Genomic DNA, 17,673 nt, shown 5'->3' on the forward strand with positions numbered 1-17,673 from the left:
GTACTCTGTGGGCTCCCCCCAGCTCCAGGGGCAGATGGAAAGATCCTGCCCCCACTAGCGAGTTCAGCATCGTGGCCACGTAGGTTGTCAGATCCGACCCCTCCAGCCCCTTCGCAAGGCCCGAGATCCTCAGATTCTTTCGCCTCATGCGGTGATCAAGCTCCTCGAAGCGGTCTTGCCACTTCTTATGGAGTGCCTCGTGCCCCTCCACCTTACTCACGAGGACCACTGCCTCCTCCTCTCGTTCAGCGGCCTGCACCTGCAACGCCTGGATGGCAGCACCCTGGGTCGTCTGAATCTCCGAAAGCTTTTTATTCGTTTCCTGTAGAGAGCTCAGCACCTCAGCCTTAAAATCTGCAAAACCGCGCAGGAGGGCAGTTTGCTGCTCGTGGGCCCACTGCTTCCACTCCTCTGGTGCTCCGCCGGCCGCCATCTTGGAATCCTTCCCCCGTTTTTTCTGGGGAGCTGCTGCCGTTTTTTCCCCCTTTCCACTCCGAGTTCGAGTCATGAAATGCGGAGAAAGTCGATCACCACACCTTCTCCCACCGGGAGACGTCGAAAAAATTCAGTTTTGGGCTCTAAAAAGAGCTGAAAAGTCTGTTTGAATCGGGAGCTCCCAAATGTGCGGCGTCCTACGTTATCGCCGGCACCGGAAGTCTCCTTCAACAAAATTCTCATTTGTTCTGGTCATGGGGGCCAGTTCAGAATTGCCTATGTCTGCAAGTAGATAATTTATTGAAAGTTGTGGATTAGAACAATGTTAAATTACGCAGTATGTGATTATCAAAACAAAAGTACTTTCCGAATGAGATCAGTTTTCACATTGGTAATTTCAATATGACAAGGGACTGAACTGTTACTATTGTTGAATCTTCAAAAAGAAACGCTAATGATGATGCTTTTCACCAATCTCTGCCAGGGTTCTCCATCGACCAAACGTCGTGGCCAGACATTACAGCCAATCATTGAAGGTGAAACGGCTCACTTCTTTGAAGAGATAAAGGTAAGGTTTCATTTGTATTCACAATGTATCAAGTAGAATCGTTACTTGTGTAAAGCTTTATTAGTTACACAATCTTCCAAATTGTTTTGATGGCAGTTTGTGAAATCCCATTGAATGTTTTGTTGACAGTGCAACAATACAAAAAAGAGAAGGTTATAAATTGTGAAAATATATATTGTAAAAACTGTTGCTTAATCCCAGTTTAGTCATACTGCTAGTTGACACAGCTTGTAGATCGTATGGTATATTCCAAGTAAAGAATAGACTGTTCACAATTCTGCTTTGGATTTTCTTTGAACGTGCCTGGTGTATACAATACAATTATGATGACTGTGAGGCACAGGAAAAGATTTGTGGATCCTTTGGCAGAAATTTCTTCCATTCCTTGTCTAGATATCTGCCATATGGTTTCGGGGAAATTGCACCTTGGGCTGAAGTCAAATTTCAGTTAAGGTGTTTCCTAGCAAAAATAACAACAATCCAGGACGTGGAGATGCCGACATTGGACTGGGGTGAGCACAGTAAGAAGTCTTACAACACCAGCTTTAGTGTTTGTTTCAAACACTAGCTTTCGGAGTACTGCTCCTTCCTCAGGTGAATGAAGCGGTAAGTTCCAGAAACACATATATATATAGACAAATTCAAAGATGCCAGACAATGCTTAAAATGCGAGCATTTGCAGGTAATTAAATCTTTACAGATCCAAAGATAGGGGTAACCCCAGGTTAAAGAGGTGTGAATTGTCTCTAGCCAGGACAGTTGGTAGGATTTCGCAAGCCCAGGCCAGATGGTGGGGGATGAATGTAATGCGACATGAATCCCAGGTCCCGGTTGAGGCCGCAACTGTGTGCGGAACTGGGCTATAAGTTTCTGCTCGGCGATTCTGCCTTGTTGCGCGTCCTGAAGGCCGCCTTGGAGAATGCTTGCCCGGAGATCAGATGCTGAATGCCCTTGACTGCTGAAGTGTTCCCTGACTGGAAGGGAACATTCCTGCCTGGTGATTGTTGTGCGATGTCTGTTCGTTCATTGTCACGGCGTCTGCATGGTGTCGCCAATGTACCACGCTTCTGGACATCCTTTCCTGCAGCATATGAGGTAGACAACGTTGGCCGAGTCGCACGAGTATGTACCGCGTACCTGGTGGGTGGTGTTCTCATTGTAATGGTGGTATCCATGTCGATGATCTGACACGTCTTGCAGAGATTGCCACGGCAGGGTTGTGGGTGTCGTGGTCGCTGAAGGCTGGGTAGTTTGCTGTAAACAATGGTTTGTTTGAGGTTGCGCGATTGTTTGAAGGCAAATATTGGGGGTGTGGGGATGACTTTGGCAAGATGTTCAGCTTCATCGATGACATGTTGGAGGCTGCGAAGAAGATGTCGTAGTTTCTCCGCTCTGGCAAAGTACTGGGCGACGAAGGGCACTCTTGTCGTTTGTGTCCCATGTTTGTCTTCTGAGGAGGTCGGTGCTGTTTTTTGCTCTGGTGCGTTGGAACTGTCGATCAATGAGTCAAGCGCCATATCTCGTTCGTACGAGGGCATCCTTCAGCGTCTGTAGATGAAAGTTACGCTCCTCCTCGTCTGAGCAGATCCTGTGTATACGGAGGGCTTGTCCATAGGATCTGTAAAGATTTAATTACCTGCAAATGCTTGCGTTCTAAGCATTGTCTGGCATCTTTGAATTTGTCTATATATGTTTCTGGAACATACCTCTTCATTCACCTGAGGAAGGAGCAGTGCTCCGAAAGCTAGTGTTTGAAACAATCATGTTGGACTTAACCTGGTGTTGTAAGACGACTTACTGTGCAACAATCCAGGAGTAACTATTGCTCCATGTGATGCTCGGCTCCCAGACATGTTTACGGCTTTGTCAGTTGAACACCTTTTATTTTGACATTTTTAGAGGTTGATGATGTATCTGAATCCACCAACTCCAGTTAATTTTTCAGGTAAAATTACCAAACCAAGAGTTGGAATTTGCCGTGGTAAATCTTCAAAGTAAAAAGTAATCTATTTTCCCTTTCCTACCTCTTCCTTCCATCACTATCCCTTGCCCAGCAAAGCAAAAAATATAATTTTTTTTATGATTTAAAAAAAGGCGTGAAAGAGGTTTTCTGCACAGCTGCTTTGATCAGTTATAGTTTTGTTTTTGAAATGATGTAAGGAGGCACATGTAACCCCAGTGAGAATAACCAGCCCAGTGATCATGTAAAAATTATTAAAGATTATTAAATAAATTAAAGAAGCCTACACACTTAACAGGATTACAATACTCTTGGAAAATTAAATATATGAATCACTAAACACAGTTTATGTTGAACATATCCATTTTCCAAAATATATCTAAAATGTCTGAGCTCCTAAAGGCTACCCCTTTTGCCAAATAACATCAAAAATAAATAAATCTACAAGTGCAATCCAATTTATAGTTGCCACATAGTACAAGTCTGATAATCTAGCCTTTTCCTGGTCCAGCAAGGATTTTTGAACTGCCTTTAAGAAGGTTTCTACCATGCCTTGGTTCCAAGACTTGCCTGTAAACTGGCCTTTCAGGCTATTAGACGTAAAACTGGCCTGCCAGCTTCTGTGTGTGCTGGAAATAATCTTTCCTCTTTGATTCTTCATTCCATATATTTGGCTGTCTGCCTCTCTCCAATTCCTTGATTTCTATAAATTAGCATGTGTATACTTCCACTGATCTCGGTTGTCTAAGTAAACTGTTTCTGCTAATAGGGTGATTTGCATTTGATTCTGTCTAGATGCTTGCTAATCTCACTACTGGACATCTCATGCTTTTTGAATGCTGGCTACTGCAATTGCTTGACATCTCTATCTGTTGCTGGGAAGATCGCATCCTATCATGCCTTAAATTTGTTTACTGCTGTGACTAGGCAGATCCTTGACACAGTCTGTCGAAAAGATTGATCTTGTGACCAGTTATTTTCTTCATCATGGAATGGATCTTCTGTTACTGAAATAAAATTCTCACCAATCGTTAGAATTTTAATTGTGAAATTAATACTATGCATGCACATTGATCAGGGAGTACCGGTTTATAGCTTTTTTTTTGTACTTCGTTTTTTTAGGAAGAAGAGGAGGAGGATGAGGATGATTGTAATGTGACAGCAGACTTCACACTTACCCTAAGGCCAGGCTTGCATGCTAGGAATTTTTTAGATCAGTTGGATAATGATCACAGCACAATTTCATCAGCTGTAAAAGAGACTTCAGTAAGGCTGAGTCTTGACCTAGGGATATCAAGCATGCATGCTGCATCAATGTAAGTAAACGATAAAATATTTAAGTATCACATTTTGATGTGTAATATTAGATTCTTTGCTTTCTGTTGGTGGGAAGCGGAGTCGAAGAATTAGTCTTCCAACAAAAGCCTTAATGAGAAGTGTCACAACACCCCGGGTTAGTGAGCGGTCAATTTCAACCACTTGACCCAGAGTCGCCACACAGGTGAAATTAGATTTTATTTAAAATACCTGCGGTCCTTGGTGGAGCCCAATAAATTGCAGTCACCAGATTTGTAACTTTAAAACCCAAGTAACCTTTTATTATGTACAGTATTATAATTAAAGGGACAGAAAATGTAACTGACTATGTAGTACCCTTTTCCCAATTCCACATACACTCTCTCGTGCTATACATACAGATCTATATACACACACGTACATAAACACACACACACCTAAAAACACACACACATTAACAAACACACAAACAAATACACACACAGACACACACACAACACAAGGGGAAAGATAATAAAATTTAAAAAATAAGGATCTTTGACTTCCAGTCAGTCTTTCTGAAGTTCAGGCTTTCATTTTGGTACTACTTCCTTTCAGACTTGAGATGGTTGTCTACTTTCTCTGCAGACTCAGCAGTTTTTCAGGTTTACAGCAGAGGGTGTTCAGGCACCGACTGCTTTCAGAGCAATAGACCAGTTCTTTCACTTCAGCAAGCAGGAGAGAGAGAGCACTTCTTTCACTTCCAAGGTCTAAACACTAAAGCCCAGTTCTGTCAGAAAGCATCACGCAGGAACCAATCACTGACCGTTGTCAGGCAGAGCATGTCCCTGGCCAACCCACTAGAAAATACAGCGCAGAAGGAGGCCATTGGGCTCATCGAGTCTGCACCGACCCACTTAAGCCCTCACTTCCACTGTATCCCCGTAACCCAATAACCCCTCCTAACCTTTTTTGTTCACTAAGGGCAATTTATTATGGCCAATCCATCTAACCTGCACGTGTTTGGACTGTGGGAGGAAACTGAAGCACCCGGAGGATACCCACGCAGACACGGGGAGAACGTGCAGATTCCGCGCACACAGCGACCCAGCAGGGAATCGAAGCTGGAACCCTGGTGCTGTGAAGCCACAGTGCTAATCACTTGTAACACCAGTTAACCAATTGAACTGGCTTCCTCCAAAGCTGGTTCCTAATTGCTGCTGAGGGGTCTGGCTTCTCATTTCCAAAATACAAAACTTGGGAACACTGTCCTGGCAAGCAGGCTGTTTCAAACTTGAGTCTTTTGCTTAAAGGCACATCCCGATTATGGGTCTGCAGATCAAAATAATAAAATCAATGGGAATAAAGGAAATAAACAGGGAGGACTCTTACGTGCCTCTCTTTCTCCCTGCCCCCCCCACCTCCCCTATCTTAGAAGGATGAAACATCATTGCAAGGACTTTTCATCACTAGGTATGTGACTGAAACAACAAAACACATCCATTCACCCTTCCTTTCCCCATATGTTACATGTGTTCCCCCAATCTTGCATCTGCCACTCATCAGCACTTAAACCCGCAACAATGCATCCGCAATAATATTGTCTTTTCCAGGAATATGCACAATATTTATGTTGAAGGTTGCAGCAATAAACTCCCAACTGAACAATCTTGCGTTCTGTGTTTTAAATTTTCCACAAACATAAGTGGATTCTGATCCCACACCCCCAGAACATTGACATCCGTGGCCATTTTGAAGGGTTTGGAAAGATCAGGCGCGGCCAACACTGGTTCGCTTACCAAAATGGCCGTCAGTTTTGCTAAAGATGCTTGGCATTCTGCTTCTGCAGACCATAGCATTTTTGCTGGTTTCTGCCATTCATTAGTCAAAGTTACTCCATTGGTACTAAAGTTAGGTACAAATTTTCTATAGAACATGCTGAGGAACTTCAATCTCCAGTTTCATTTTAGGAACAGGGAAATCTATTAATGTCCTTACCTTGACTGTTCTGAATACCACTTGTCCCTGTCCCACAAATGTGCCCTAGGTAGGTCACCTTTGCTTCAGCAAACTCTCTCTTTTGGCCAAATTAATGGCCAATTCCCTCTTCAAATATTAATACAATTTTGGTGTGATCATCTGGGCGGTCTTAATTGATTGTGATTTACTAAATTTTATGAAATGAAACTGTGCTATGTTCAAAAAAAAAGCATCACTTCTTAATACTTTTCCAGGGCATGGATGCTTTGCATGTACAAATTGAACTGAGGAATCCTTCCAAAAACATTAAATTTCAAAAACATCAATGGTTTCTTTGAGGAAAGCTGAATTTAATATTTGAAGAATGGAAAATGTAGTGTTTCGCTACGTGTATATTAGTGATTTTATTTTGTTAGAACACTTCAATATACAAGCTTGTGTAAGAGACCGTAATCAAATTGCCTCTATTTGCTTTTCTGTAAAGTATATCGATGCGCCTTTTTAATCCTCTCTGCATAGCTAAGTTGTTTCATGCTGGTATTCAGCTTGTGACATTATGAACCTTTCCAAAGCCCCGCTTCCCCCCCCCCCCCCCCCCCCCCCCCCAGCCATCATGAGGGGACCAAAACTGGATAGGGTGAATTGAATAGTGCTGTGGATGCAGTCCAGTACCCTAATTGCTTTAGAGATGCTTTGTGGCATTTGTGTTTTGTTTTTTTTATATAAATTTAGAGTACCCAATTATTTTTATTTTCCAATTAAGGGGCAATTTAGCGTGGCCAATCCACCTAACCTGCACATGTTTGGGTTGTGGGGGTGAAACCCACGCAGACATAGGGAGAATGTGCAAACCCTTTTTTTTTTTTCTTTTTTTTTTAAAATTTAGAGTACCCAATTATTTTTTCCAATTAAGGGGCAATTTAGTGTGGCCAATTCACCTAACCTGCACATCTTTTGGGTTGTGGGGGCGAAACCCACGCAGACACGGGGAGAATGTGCAAACTCCACACGAACAGTGACCCAGGGCCGGGATTCGAACCCGGGTCCTCAGCGCCGTAGGCAGCAATGCTAACCACTGTGCCACCGTGCTGCCCTCGAATGTGCAAACCCCACATGGACTGTGACCCAGGGCCGGGATTCGAATCCGGGTCCACAGCGCCGCAGTCCCATGCTGCCCTGCATTTGTTGTCAGCCTTTTACAAAATGTTTTCTAGATCTCGCCACTTATTTCAGATTTATTACCCTGTTAATATGTGTGCATCTTTACTATCAGCCCTGCCAATGTGCATTGCAATATTCTCGTGGGCCCATATTCTACCATGTCTAGATCTAATTGTAACAGTTTGATCTCCACTCCTTAACACACTCAATGTTCCATCTAGATTTTTTGTACTGGCTGGGCTACAAGTTCTTCAGAGAACATTTTTTTTTGTCCATGGATGGCTTATGACTTAGAAGTCACTGATTTTTTTTTTATGGGCTGCCTGTTTATTTCAAAAATTCCAAATTACTGGAGAGCTGTGCACCAAATTTGCTCTCCTCCCACTAGTCACGTTCTCCGTCGTCTCCAAGGTCCTGGCCACCTCTCTAACATGTCACATTATACTGTTGCATGTCCCATTCTCCCTCCACCCCCCTGGTCCTACTGCTTTGTGCACCTGGACTTGTAACTCCCATTTCCTGTCACAAGGCTGGAGAGTAAATTGAAAATCTGGGCTTAGATCAGAAACCATCTTAAATCCCTTCGTCATGCCAAACAGTGAAATTAAATTCAAGTAACCTGGCCTCCCATCAATGGAATCCACACAGTTTCAATTACCCTTCCATGTCCAGGCAGGTAGACCATACTATCCATTTCCAATGTTGTCCAGTTGGGTGGGACTGGTCCATAAGACACAGGAGCAGAAGCAGGCCATTGGCTCACCTGGTTATATTATGTAACTAATCGTAGCCAGATTATTGCTTGTAATGACTACCTCTTTCTCCAAGAATCTGTGCTTTATTCTCTCCTATTTCACATCTACAGGCTGCTTCTCACCACATCTGGCTCTCTATCTTGTTTTCCTCCTTTAAGACACTCCTTAAAACCTACCTCTTTGACAAAGCTTTTAATCATCTGACCTAATATCGCCTTATGTGGCTTGGTGTCATTTTGCTCTATAAAGTTCTTGTGAAGAATCTTGGGACCTATTAATACATTAAATACACAATACAAGTTGTGGCTCAGTCAATTCAGAGGTAGGTGTTCATTTCACATGTTCAAAATATGTGACCAAAAACCTAATCTTCATCATAAACCTACTTGTCAGAAAGTATTAAATGCTCATTGAGACTAGATCCATTAATCAACTTCAGCCAAGACCGTTTTGTCTGGCTACAATGTGCTGTGCCCACTGGGTTTGTGGCCTTTATTTGCTGTGGCCTTTCCTGAACTATTCGGTTCCAGGTAGAGTCTTTGATCATTTAAAAACTGCTAAATGGGGAGCACTCCCGATTAGGGTAGTATGATAGCACAACTGATGAGATCATAGAATTCAAAGATCATAGAATTTACAGTGCAGAAGGAGGCCATTCGGCCCATCGAGTCTGCACCGGCTCTTGGAAAGAGCACCCTACCCAAGGTTAACACCTCCACCCTATCCCCATAACCCAGTAACCCCACTCAGCACCAAGGGCAATTTTGGACACTAAGGGCAATTTAGCATGGCCAATCCACCTAACCATATCTTTGGACTGTGGGAGGAAACCGGAGCACCCGGAGGAAACACACGTGCACACGGGGAGGATGTGCAGACTCCGCACAGACAATGACCCAAACCGGAATCGAACCTAGGACCCTGGAGCTGTGAAGCAATTGTGCTATCCACAATGCTACTGTGCTGCCCCAAGCACTGTTAGCACTGTGGCTTCACAGCGCCAGGGTCCCAGGTTCGATTCTCCGCTGGGTCACTGTCTGTGCGGAGTCTGCACGTTCTCCCTGTGTTTGCGTAGGTTTCCTCCGGGTGCTCCGGCTTCCTCCCACAGTCCAAAGATGTGCAGGTTAGGTGGATTGGCCATGATAAATTGCCCTGAGTGACCATAAAGGTTAGGAGGGGTTATTGGGTTACGGGGATATGGGGCAAGTGAAGGCTCAAGTGGGTCGGTGCAGACTCGATGGGCCGAATGGCCTCCTGCCCTGTATGTTCTATGTTCTGGAGCTTGCTCTAATTCAGCGCTGTAAATCGGATGCTCTGCAGAACCAACCAGTTTTACCGTGCTCGGCCCCTCTCGGGATGACTGGCTAACAGGAAACTTTCCCAAGTCTCCTCCCCTAACCCTCAATGAATGCATTATGAAGTTCACTTTCTTTCTCGACTCTGAGACCTTGTCTGACTCCATGCCTCTCCCCTCGCTGCTTGTTGTTCACCTACCCGATTGTGCTACAGTGGATGCTCCATTAGTTGGTGCATCACAGTCACAAACTATATGGTGGAACACCACTCAAATGCATTTTGAGTTTCAGCTTGCAGATACCCCAACCTTGTTCTTTCTGTTTTTTAGACCTCTCTTTATCTGTTTGGTCACATTGTCTTGAATTCTGCATGTTTTTTTTGCCATAATTTCTGTGTGATACCTTGCAAATCTTCTTGGGATAATCTATGGAAACAACATTCAGTGCATTATTGGTCCTATTGTTACAAACATACGAGATAGGAGCAGAGGTAGGCCACTTGGCCCTTTGAGCCTGCTCTGCCATTTGTTAAGTTCATGGCTGATCTGTTTGTGTTACAAGTTCTACTTTCTCATTAACCCCCAAACCTATCCAACTTCAAATAATTCTATAACATTGGTCAAGTATAAACTGCTCTTTAGAAATCTATGCTTCAGGGCCTTGATTTAACACTCAATCTGATATAATCATTTACTTGCCACTGAAGCAAAGCTAGCTGGGTTACAAGTTCCTGTCTTAATATCCCTGTGTACGATTTTGAAGATTGGAGCCATATTTTCCAATCTGTGCCTGCCGCCGCAATGTACAAAATTATGGTCCGCCTACTGCTAACCAGAATTAAGAGCAGGAGACATTTGATTACTTGAGCCTGCTTAATCATTCAATAAGGTTTGGCTGATCTGATTGTGGCTACACTCTACTTTCCACTGCTTTTCATAGCTCTCCCGACTCCCTTGTCAATCAAAAAAAATCTATCTAACGCCACCTTATTCAATGACCCAGCCTCAATATTCCTCGAAGAGAATTCCACTGACTAATGACTGTGATGAAATCTCCATCTTAATTGGGAGACCCGTAATTTTTAAACTAGTTCCAGACTCTCACATTAAGGGAAACGTCTCTCTGCATCCACCCTGACAAGTCCCCTCAGGATCTTTATGATTCAATAAGATCACCTCTTGGTCTTCTGTACTCCATTGGGTATGGGCCCAACCAACTCTACCTTTCTTCAGAAGATAACTTCTTCATCCTGGTAATCAGGCAAGTTAACCTTCTCTAAATCTGTTTATATTAAGTTATGATGTGGAGATGCTGCTGTTGGACTGAGGTGAGCACAGTAAGAAGTCTTACAGCACCAGGTTAAATTAGTGTTAGACATTTATTTCCACCTGTATTCAACTTAGATATTTTAGTGATTCGAAACAAACCTGTTGGACTTTAACCTGGTGCTGTGACTTCTTACTATATTAAGTTAGAAGACAAAACCGTACTCCAGCTTCAGTCTCACTAAGGCTCTGCACAGTCATGGCAAAATTTCCCTACTTTTATACTCTTCTTTCAATTAATGCCAACATTCCAATTACCTTTCTAATCACTTGATGTACCTGCATACTAACTTTGATTCATGTAGCAGGACACCCCAATCCCTTTGTACTACAGAGCTATGCAGCCACTCTCCATTTAAATTAATGCTTCTTTCCTATTCGTCCTTTCAAAGAGGACAAGTTTACATTTTTCCCTGTTCTACTCCATCTGCCAAATTTTGCCCACTCACTTTATCTACTGTTAAAGGGATCTACACCGGTTAATGAAGTTAACTAAGACACAAAAAGCCTTTTCATGTTGAGGATTTATTGACTTTGTTCAGTGTCAACACTTTTCACATATGCCCGGTGTCGCCTATTTGTATTCCAATACCCATCGCCTGTTTCCCATAACAATATAATTGACACTTGTAATGTTCTTTGATAGGGCTATGATATGGAATCTCGATATTGCCATGTGAATAAAGAACTTTGTTTTATAAACAAAGTTATTTATTGCTAACACTACATTAACGAATAGCTAAAATATCTAAGATGAATACAGTTGGAAATAAATGACTAATGCTAATTTGTACTAAGATACTAGAGAGCTACTCTAACATGTGACTGCTATCAACTCACAAGCACCTTCGGCCGGCATACATGGTGCACCTGGGTCCCAGGACTCTGCACTCGCCCCACCTGCTGGTCGGATGCTAGAACTACAACAGTAAAACATATAACTTATAATACACATGCAGATGATGATTTACTACCTATCATCACAATACCAACAAACCGTAACAATGTAATTGATATGACATTGACATCCATATCCCTTTGCAAGCTCCTCATGTCTTCTTGAGAACTTACTTTCTTACACACATTTGTGTTATCTGGAAATTCAGCTGCCATTTATTCAGTCACTGTCCAAGTCATTGACATAGATTTTTAATAGTTGAGGCTTCAGCACTGATTCCTGATCAACTAGTTATAGCCTGCCAACCTACAAAATTGCACATTTATTCCTACTCTCTACTCCGTGTTAACATGGACAGAGGATTAGGCCAGCTAATATGTCATTCCCCATACAATGAGCTCTTATTTTGTATAGTAATCTGAAGTGGCACCACATCAAATGTCTTTTGGCAGTCCAGACTCCACATGTTTGGAGGGCTGAAGAGCCTGTTCCTATGCTGTATTCTTTGTATTCCTCTACTGATCATCTTTCATCAGTAGTGCTAGAATTCCATCATTTGCATGAGAATGTAATTACCATATGACATGTTCACATCGACCATTTTATAAATGTGGAAATAAAAATTTATAATTTTGAAGGGCGGCATGGTCGGCGCAGGCTGGAGGGCCGAAGGGCCTGTTCCTGTGCTGTACTTTTCTTTGTTCTTTGCCACAGGTGTGACTTAACACACAGCAACGAGAAATAGTTTTGTAGATGACAAGTGTATATGGATTTAAGACCTTCAGAATGGAATCGTTTCTTCCATGTACTGAATGATCTGTTGCGCTGCTTGCAGAAAAATACTTTTCACTGTACCTCGGTACACGTGACAATAAACAGATCCAATCCAATCATAACCGCTCTTTATCTGTTCCATTTGCCCCTTCTTTGTACTCGCTCTAGATGCCTTCCCCTTCCATCTAGCCTTCTCACAGAATTTTAAGGCATTGCATCCCATTTGGAAACTAATCTGGTACCTGACTGATCGGAAACTCATTTTTTAAACCACATACCTATCGAGGATCTTTTTTTAAAAAAAAAAATTAAAATAAATAAATAAATAATTTTTATTAAGATTTTCACAAAATATAAACAACAAAACAACCATGGTAAAAACCCAAGAACAACAACCACCCAACTACAAAAGCAACTACAAAAATAAAAAAGAAAAGCAAACAACAAAAAGGAAAGAGATAACACCTGCCACATCCAACAAACCCATGTACTCAAACCCCACCCCCGGGTTGCTGCTGCTGCCGGCCTATTTCCCTACCGTTCTGCCAGGAAGTCCAGGAAAGGCTGCCATCGCCTAAAGAACCGCTGTACTGATCCCCTCAGGGCAAATTTCACCTTCTCCAATTGGTGAACCCTGCCATATCATTGATCCAGGCCTCCACGCTTGGGGGCCTCTCATCCTTCCATTGAAGCAAGATCCTCTGCCGGGCTACTAGGGATGCAAGGGCCAGAACACTGGCCTCTTTCGCCTCCTGCACTCCCGGCTCCACTGCAACCCCATAAATTGCGAGTCCCCAGCCTGGCTTGACCCTGGATCCCACCACCCTCGACACCGTCCTTGCTACCCCCTTCCAAAACTCCCCAGCGCTGGGCATGCCCAGAACATATGGGCGTGGTTCGCTGGGCTCCCCGAGCACCTAGCACACATCTTCGCCCCCGAAAAACCAACTCATCCTCGTCCCCGTCATGTGGGCCCGATGCAGCACCTTGAACTGTATGAGGCTAAGCTGCGCACAGGAAGAGGAGGAATTCACTCTCTCCAGGGCATTCGCCCACGTCCCCTCCTCAATCTCCTCACCCAATTCCTCTTCCCATTTACCCTTCAGTTAATCCACCAAGGCCTCGTCTACCTCCTTCATTACCCGGTATATGTCAGAAATCCTCCCTCCTCCAACCCACACCCCCGAGCGCACCATGTCCCATACCCCACGTGGGGGCAACAAGGGGAACCCCTCCACCTGCCGCCTGGCAAACGCCCTAACCTGCATGTACTGAAACATGTTCCCGGGGGGAGCCCAAACTTCCCCTCTAACTCCCCTAAGCTCGCGAACCTCCCCTCCACAAACCGGTCCCTCAACCTCCTAACCCTTACCCTGTGCCAGCCCAGAAATCCGCCATCAATGCTCCCTGGAACAAACCGATGGTTCCCCCGTATCGGGGCCTCCATCGAGCCCCCCACTTCTCCCCTATGTCGTCTCCATTGCCCCCAAATTTTGAGGGTAGCCGCCACCACCGGGCTCGTAGTATACCTCGTTGGAGGGAGCGGCAATGGCGCCGTTACCAGCGCCTCCAGGCTCGTGCCCACACAAGTTCCCTGACTCCCTCAACGCCATGGCCAGGGGCTCAATTGCCAACGCAAAGAGCGTGCCATCTCCATCCTCTTCCATGCTGCCCCTTCCCCGTCCATTACCCACTTACCCACCATCGCTGCGTTGGCAGCCCAATAGTACCCACAGAGGTTGGGCAGTGCCAGCCCCCCCCCCCCCCCCCCCCCATCCCTGCCCCGTTCCAAGAACACCCTTCTCACCCTTTGAGTCCCATGTGCCCACACAAATCCCGTAATACTCCTGTTAACTCCTGAAAAAGGCCTTCGGGATAAGGATTGGAAGGCACTGGAACAGGAACAAAAACCTCGGGAGCACCCTCCCCGCCAGTGACGACAGTAACATATCCCACCTTTTGAACTCCTCCTCCATCTGCTCCACCAACCTTGTGAGGTTGAGCTTGTGCAGGGCCTCCCAGCCACCTGGACTCCTAGGTACCTGAAGCTCTTCCCTGCCTGCTTCAGTGGGAGCCTACCAATCCCCTCCTCCTGATCCCCCGGGTGCACCACGAACAACTCGCTCTTGCCCAGGTTCAGCTTATACCCAGAGAAGCCCCCAAATACGCTGAGAATCCTCATCACCTCCGGCATCTCCCCCCCCCCCCCCCACTGGGTCCGCCGCACACAGCAACAGGTCGTCCGCATAAAGCGACAGTCGATGCTCCTCCCCACCCCGCACCAGGCCCCTCCAGTTCCCTGACTCCCTCAACGCCATGGCCAGGGGCTCAATTGCCAACGCAAAGAGCAAGGGGGACAGGGGACACCCCTGTCTCGTCCCCCGGTACAGCCGAAAGTACTCCGACCTCCTCCTATTCGTGGCTACACTCGCCATCGGGGCCGCATAGAGCAACCTCACCCAACGGACAAACCCCTCCCCAAACCCAAACCTTTCCAACACCTCCCACAGATACCCCCACTCAACCCTATCAAAGGCCTTCTCCGCATCTAATGCCACCACTATCTCCGCCTCCCCTTCCACAGCCGGCATCATAATAACGTTGAGGAGCCTTCGTACGTTAGTATTCAACTGCCTTCCCTTCACAAACCCTGTCTGGTCCTCATGAATGACCCCCGGCACACAATCCTCTTCTTGTGGCTAAGATCTTTGCCAGCAGCTTGGCGTCTACATTTAGCAACGAGATCGGCCTATATGACCCACACTGCAGAGGGTCCTTGTCCCGCTTCAGGATCAAGGAAATCCGCGCCCGTGACATAGTTGGGGGCAAAGCCCTTGCCTTGTTAAAGGTCCGGACCAATAGGGGGCCCAACAGGTCCGCATACCTTTTATAAAATTCGGCCGGAAACCTATCCGGCCCCGGCGCCTTCCCCGACTGCATGCTTCCTATCCCTGTGACCACCTCCTCCAGCTCAATCGGTACCCCCAGTCCCTCCACCTGCCCCTCCTCCACCCTCAGAAATCGCAGCCTGTCCAAGAAGCGCCCCATTCTCTCTCTCTCTCTCTCTCTCTCTCTCTCTCCTCTCTCTCTCTCTCTCTCTCTCTCTCTCCTCCTCCCCCCCCCCCCCCCCCCCCCCCAAAACCGGGGGTTCAGACTGGTACAGTTCCCCATAAAAGTCCCTAAAGACCCCATTAAAGTCTACCCCCCCTCCGCACCACCGTCCCAACTCTATCCGTCACTCCCCCAATCTCCCTGGCCGCGTTCCGCTTTCGGAGCTGGTGTCCCAGCATCCTGCTCGCCTTCTCCCCATATCCATACACCGCCCCCTGTGCTTTCCTCCACTGAGCTTCCGCCTTTCTGGTAGTCAATAGGTCGAACCTGGCCTGAAGGCTACGCCTCTCCCCCAGCAATCCCTCCTCCGGAGCCTCCGCATATCTCCTATCCACCCGCACCATCTCCCCTATCAGTCCCTCCCTCTCCCTCTGCTCCCCCCTCTCCCTATGGGTTCGGATGGAAATCAACTCCCCTCTAATCACCGCCTTCAATGACTCCCAGACTGTCCCCACTCGGACCTACCCGTTATCGTTGGCCTCAAGATACCTCTCAATACATCCCCGAACCCTCCCGGCCACCTTCTCGTCTGCCAGCAGCCCCACCTCCAAGCGCCAGAGCGGACGCTGATCCCCCTCCTCCCCCAGCCCAAGGTCCACCCAGTGCGGGGCATGATCCGAAATGGCAATGGCAGAGTATTCAACATCCTCCACCCTCGAAACCAACCCCCTGCTCAGGACAAAAATAATCAATCCTCGAATAGGCCTTATGCACGTGGGAGAAGAACGAGTACTCCCTGGCCCTTGGCCTCGCAAACCTCCAGTGATCCACCCCTCCCATCTGATCCATAAATCCCCTCAACACCTTGGCCGCTGCTGGCCTCCTACCCGTCCGGGACTTGGATCGATCCAATGGGGGATCCAGCACCATGTTGAAGTCCCCCCCCCCATGATCAGGCCCCCCACCTGCAGGTCTGGAATGCGGCCCAACATGCGCCGCATAAACCCTGCATCGTCCCAATTTGGGGCGTAAACATTCACCAACACCACCCGCTCCCCCTGCAGCTTACCACTCCCCATCACATACCTCCCGCTACTGTCGGCCACCACCCTCAACGCCTCAAACGACACCCTCTTTCCCACCAGGATCGCCACCCCCCGATTCTTCTCATCCAGCCCTGAATGAAATACTTGGCCCACTTATCCCTTCCTCAGCCGAACCTGGTCTGCCACTTTCAGGTGTGTCTCTTGGAGCACGGCCCGTTTGGCCGACCCGTTCAGCCCCCTCACATTCCAGGATATCAGCCGGATCAGAGGGCTCCCCGCCCCCCTCCCCTGCCGATTAGCCATAACCCAGCCACTGGCCAGCGTCCCCCGCTCGGCCTGTTCCCCACAACGACAACTCCCCCCAGCACCCCCTGCATACTCCAGCTCCTTCCAGGCCATTTCAGCAGCAACCCGGTACACCCCCCCCCCCCCCCCCCCCCCCCCCCCGGGTTAGGACCCCACCTAGCTGCGCCCCTCCCTCCATAGCACTCCCGTGAGCCAGCTAACTTCTGCTGACCCCGATGACTCCCGCCATACCTCTGACTCCTCCCCACGTGGGACTACTCCTCCTCCTTCGTGCCCATCAGCAGGCCCTCCTCCCCCCCCCCCCCCCCCCCGCTCTTGCGCGGGAAAATAACAGCCAGCAAAGGCCCGTGTTTCTCAGCCCCGACCCCGCCCCCATCATTCCACAGCGTGGGAAACCAGAGAAAACCCTGTGCTTTCACCCTGCCCAACCCCGCCTCCTCTAGGGCAACTCCCATTGCTAGTCCCCATTTACCTCCCTGCCCGAACCCGTCCACCAGACCCAGACAAAAAGACATAACGACATCGCCCCACGCACCCTAAAGCCAACACACATCTTGCATTAATCAGAGAACCCCCCGCCTCCAGAGCAAAAATTAAACACAATTATGTTATCATACAAAAACCCCCATCTTTGACCCTCGGTTTGAGTCCAGTTTCTCGGCCTGCACAAAGGCCCACGCCTCCTCCGGGGACTCAAAATAATGGTGCCGGTCCTTGTAAGTGACCCACAGACGTGCCGGCTGCAACATGCCAAACTTCACGCTCCGTCTGTGGAGCACCGCCTTCGTCCGGTTGAACCAGGCCCTCCGCTTAGTCACCTCTGCACTCCAGTCCTGGAAGATCC

General features: G+C 47.1%; 1 protein-coding gene across 3 annotated transcripts in view; it reads left to right on the top strand.

Moving 5' to 3' along the window:
* The window catches only part of LOC119965263 (protein FAM13B-like), a 212,025-nt gene that overhangs the window by 187,198 nt on the left and 7,154 nt on the right, over window positions 1-17,673 (top strand). For all 3 annotated transcript variants that reach the window (XM_038795769.1, XM_038795770.1, XM_038795771.1), the window contains 2 exons: window positions 920-1,003; window positions 4,086-4,279. In XM_038795769.1, the coding sequence (XP_038651697.1) occupies window positions 920-1,003; window positions 4,086-4,279 (278 nt within the window). The remainder of the gene's footprint in view (window positions 1-919; window positions 1,004-4,085; window positions 4,280-17,673) is intronic.

This window comes from Scyliorhinus canicula, chromosome 4, assembly GCF_902713615.1.
Source record: "Scyliorhinus canicula chromosome 4, sScyCan1.1, whole genome shotgun sequence".
NCBI classification, from domain to species: Eukaryota; Metazoa; Chordata; class Chondrichthyes; order Carcharhiniformes; family Scyliorhinidae; genus Scyliorhinus; species Scyliorhinus canicula.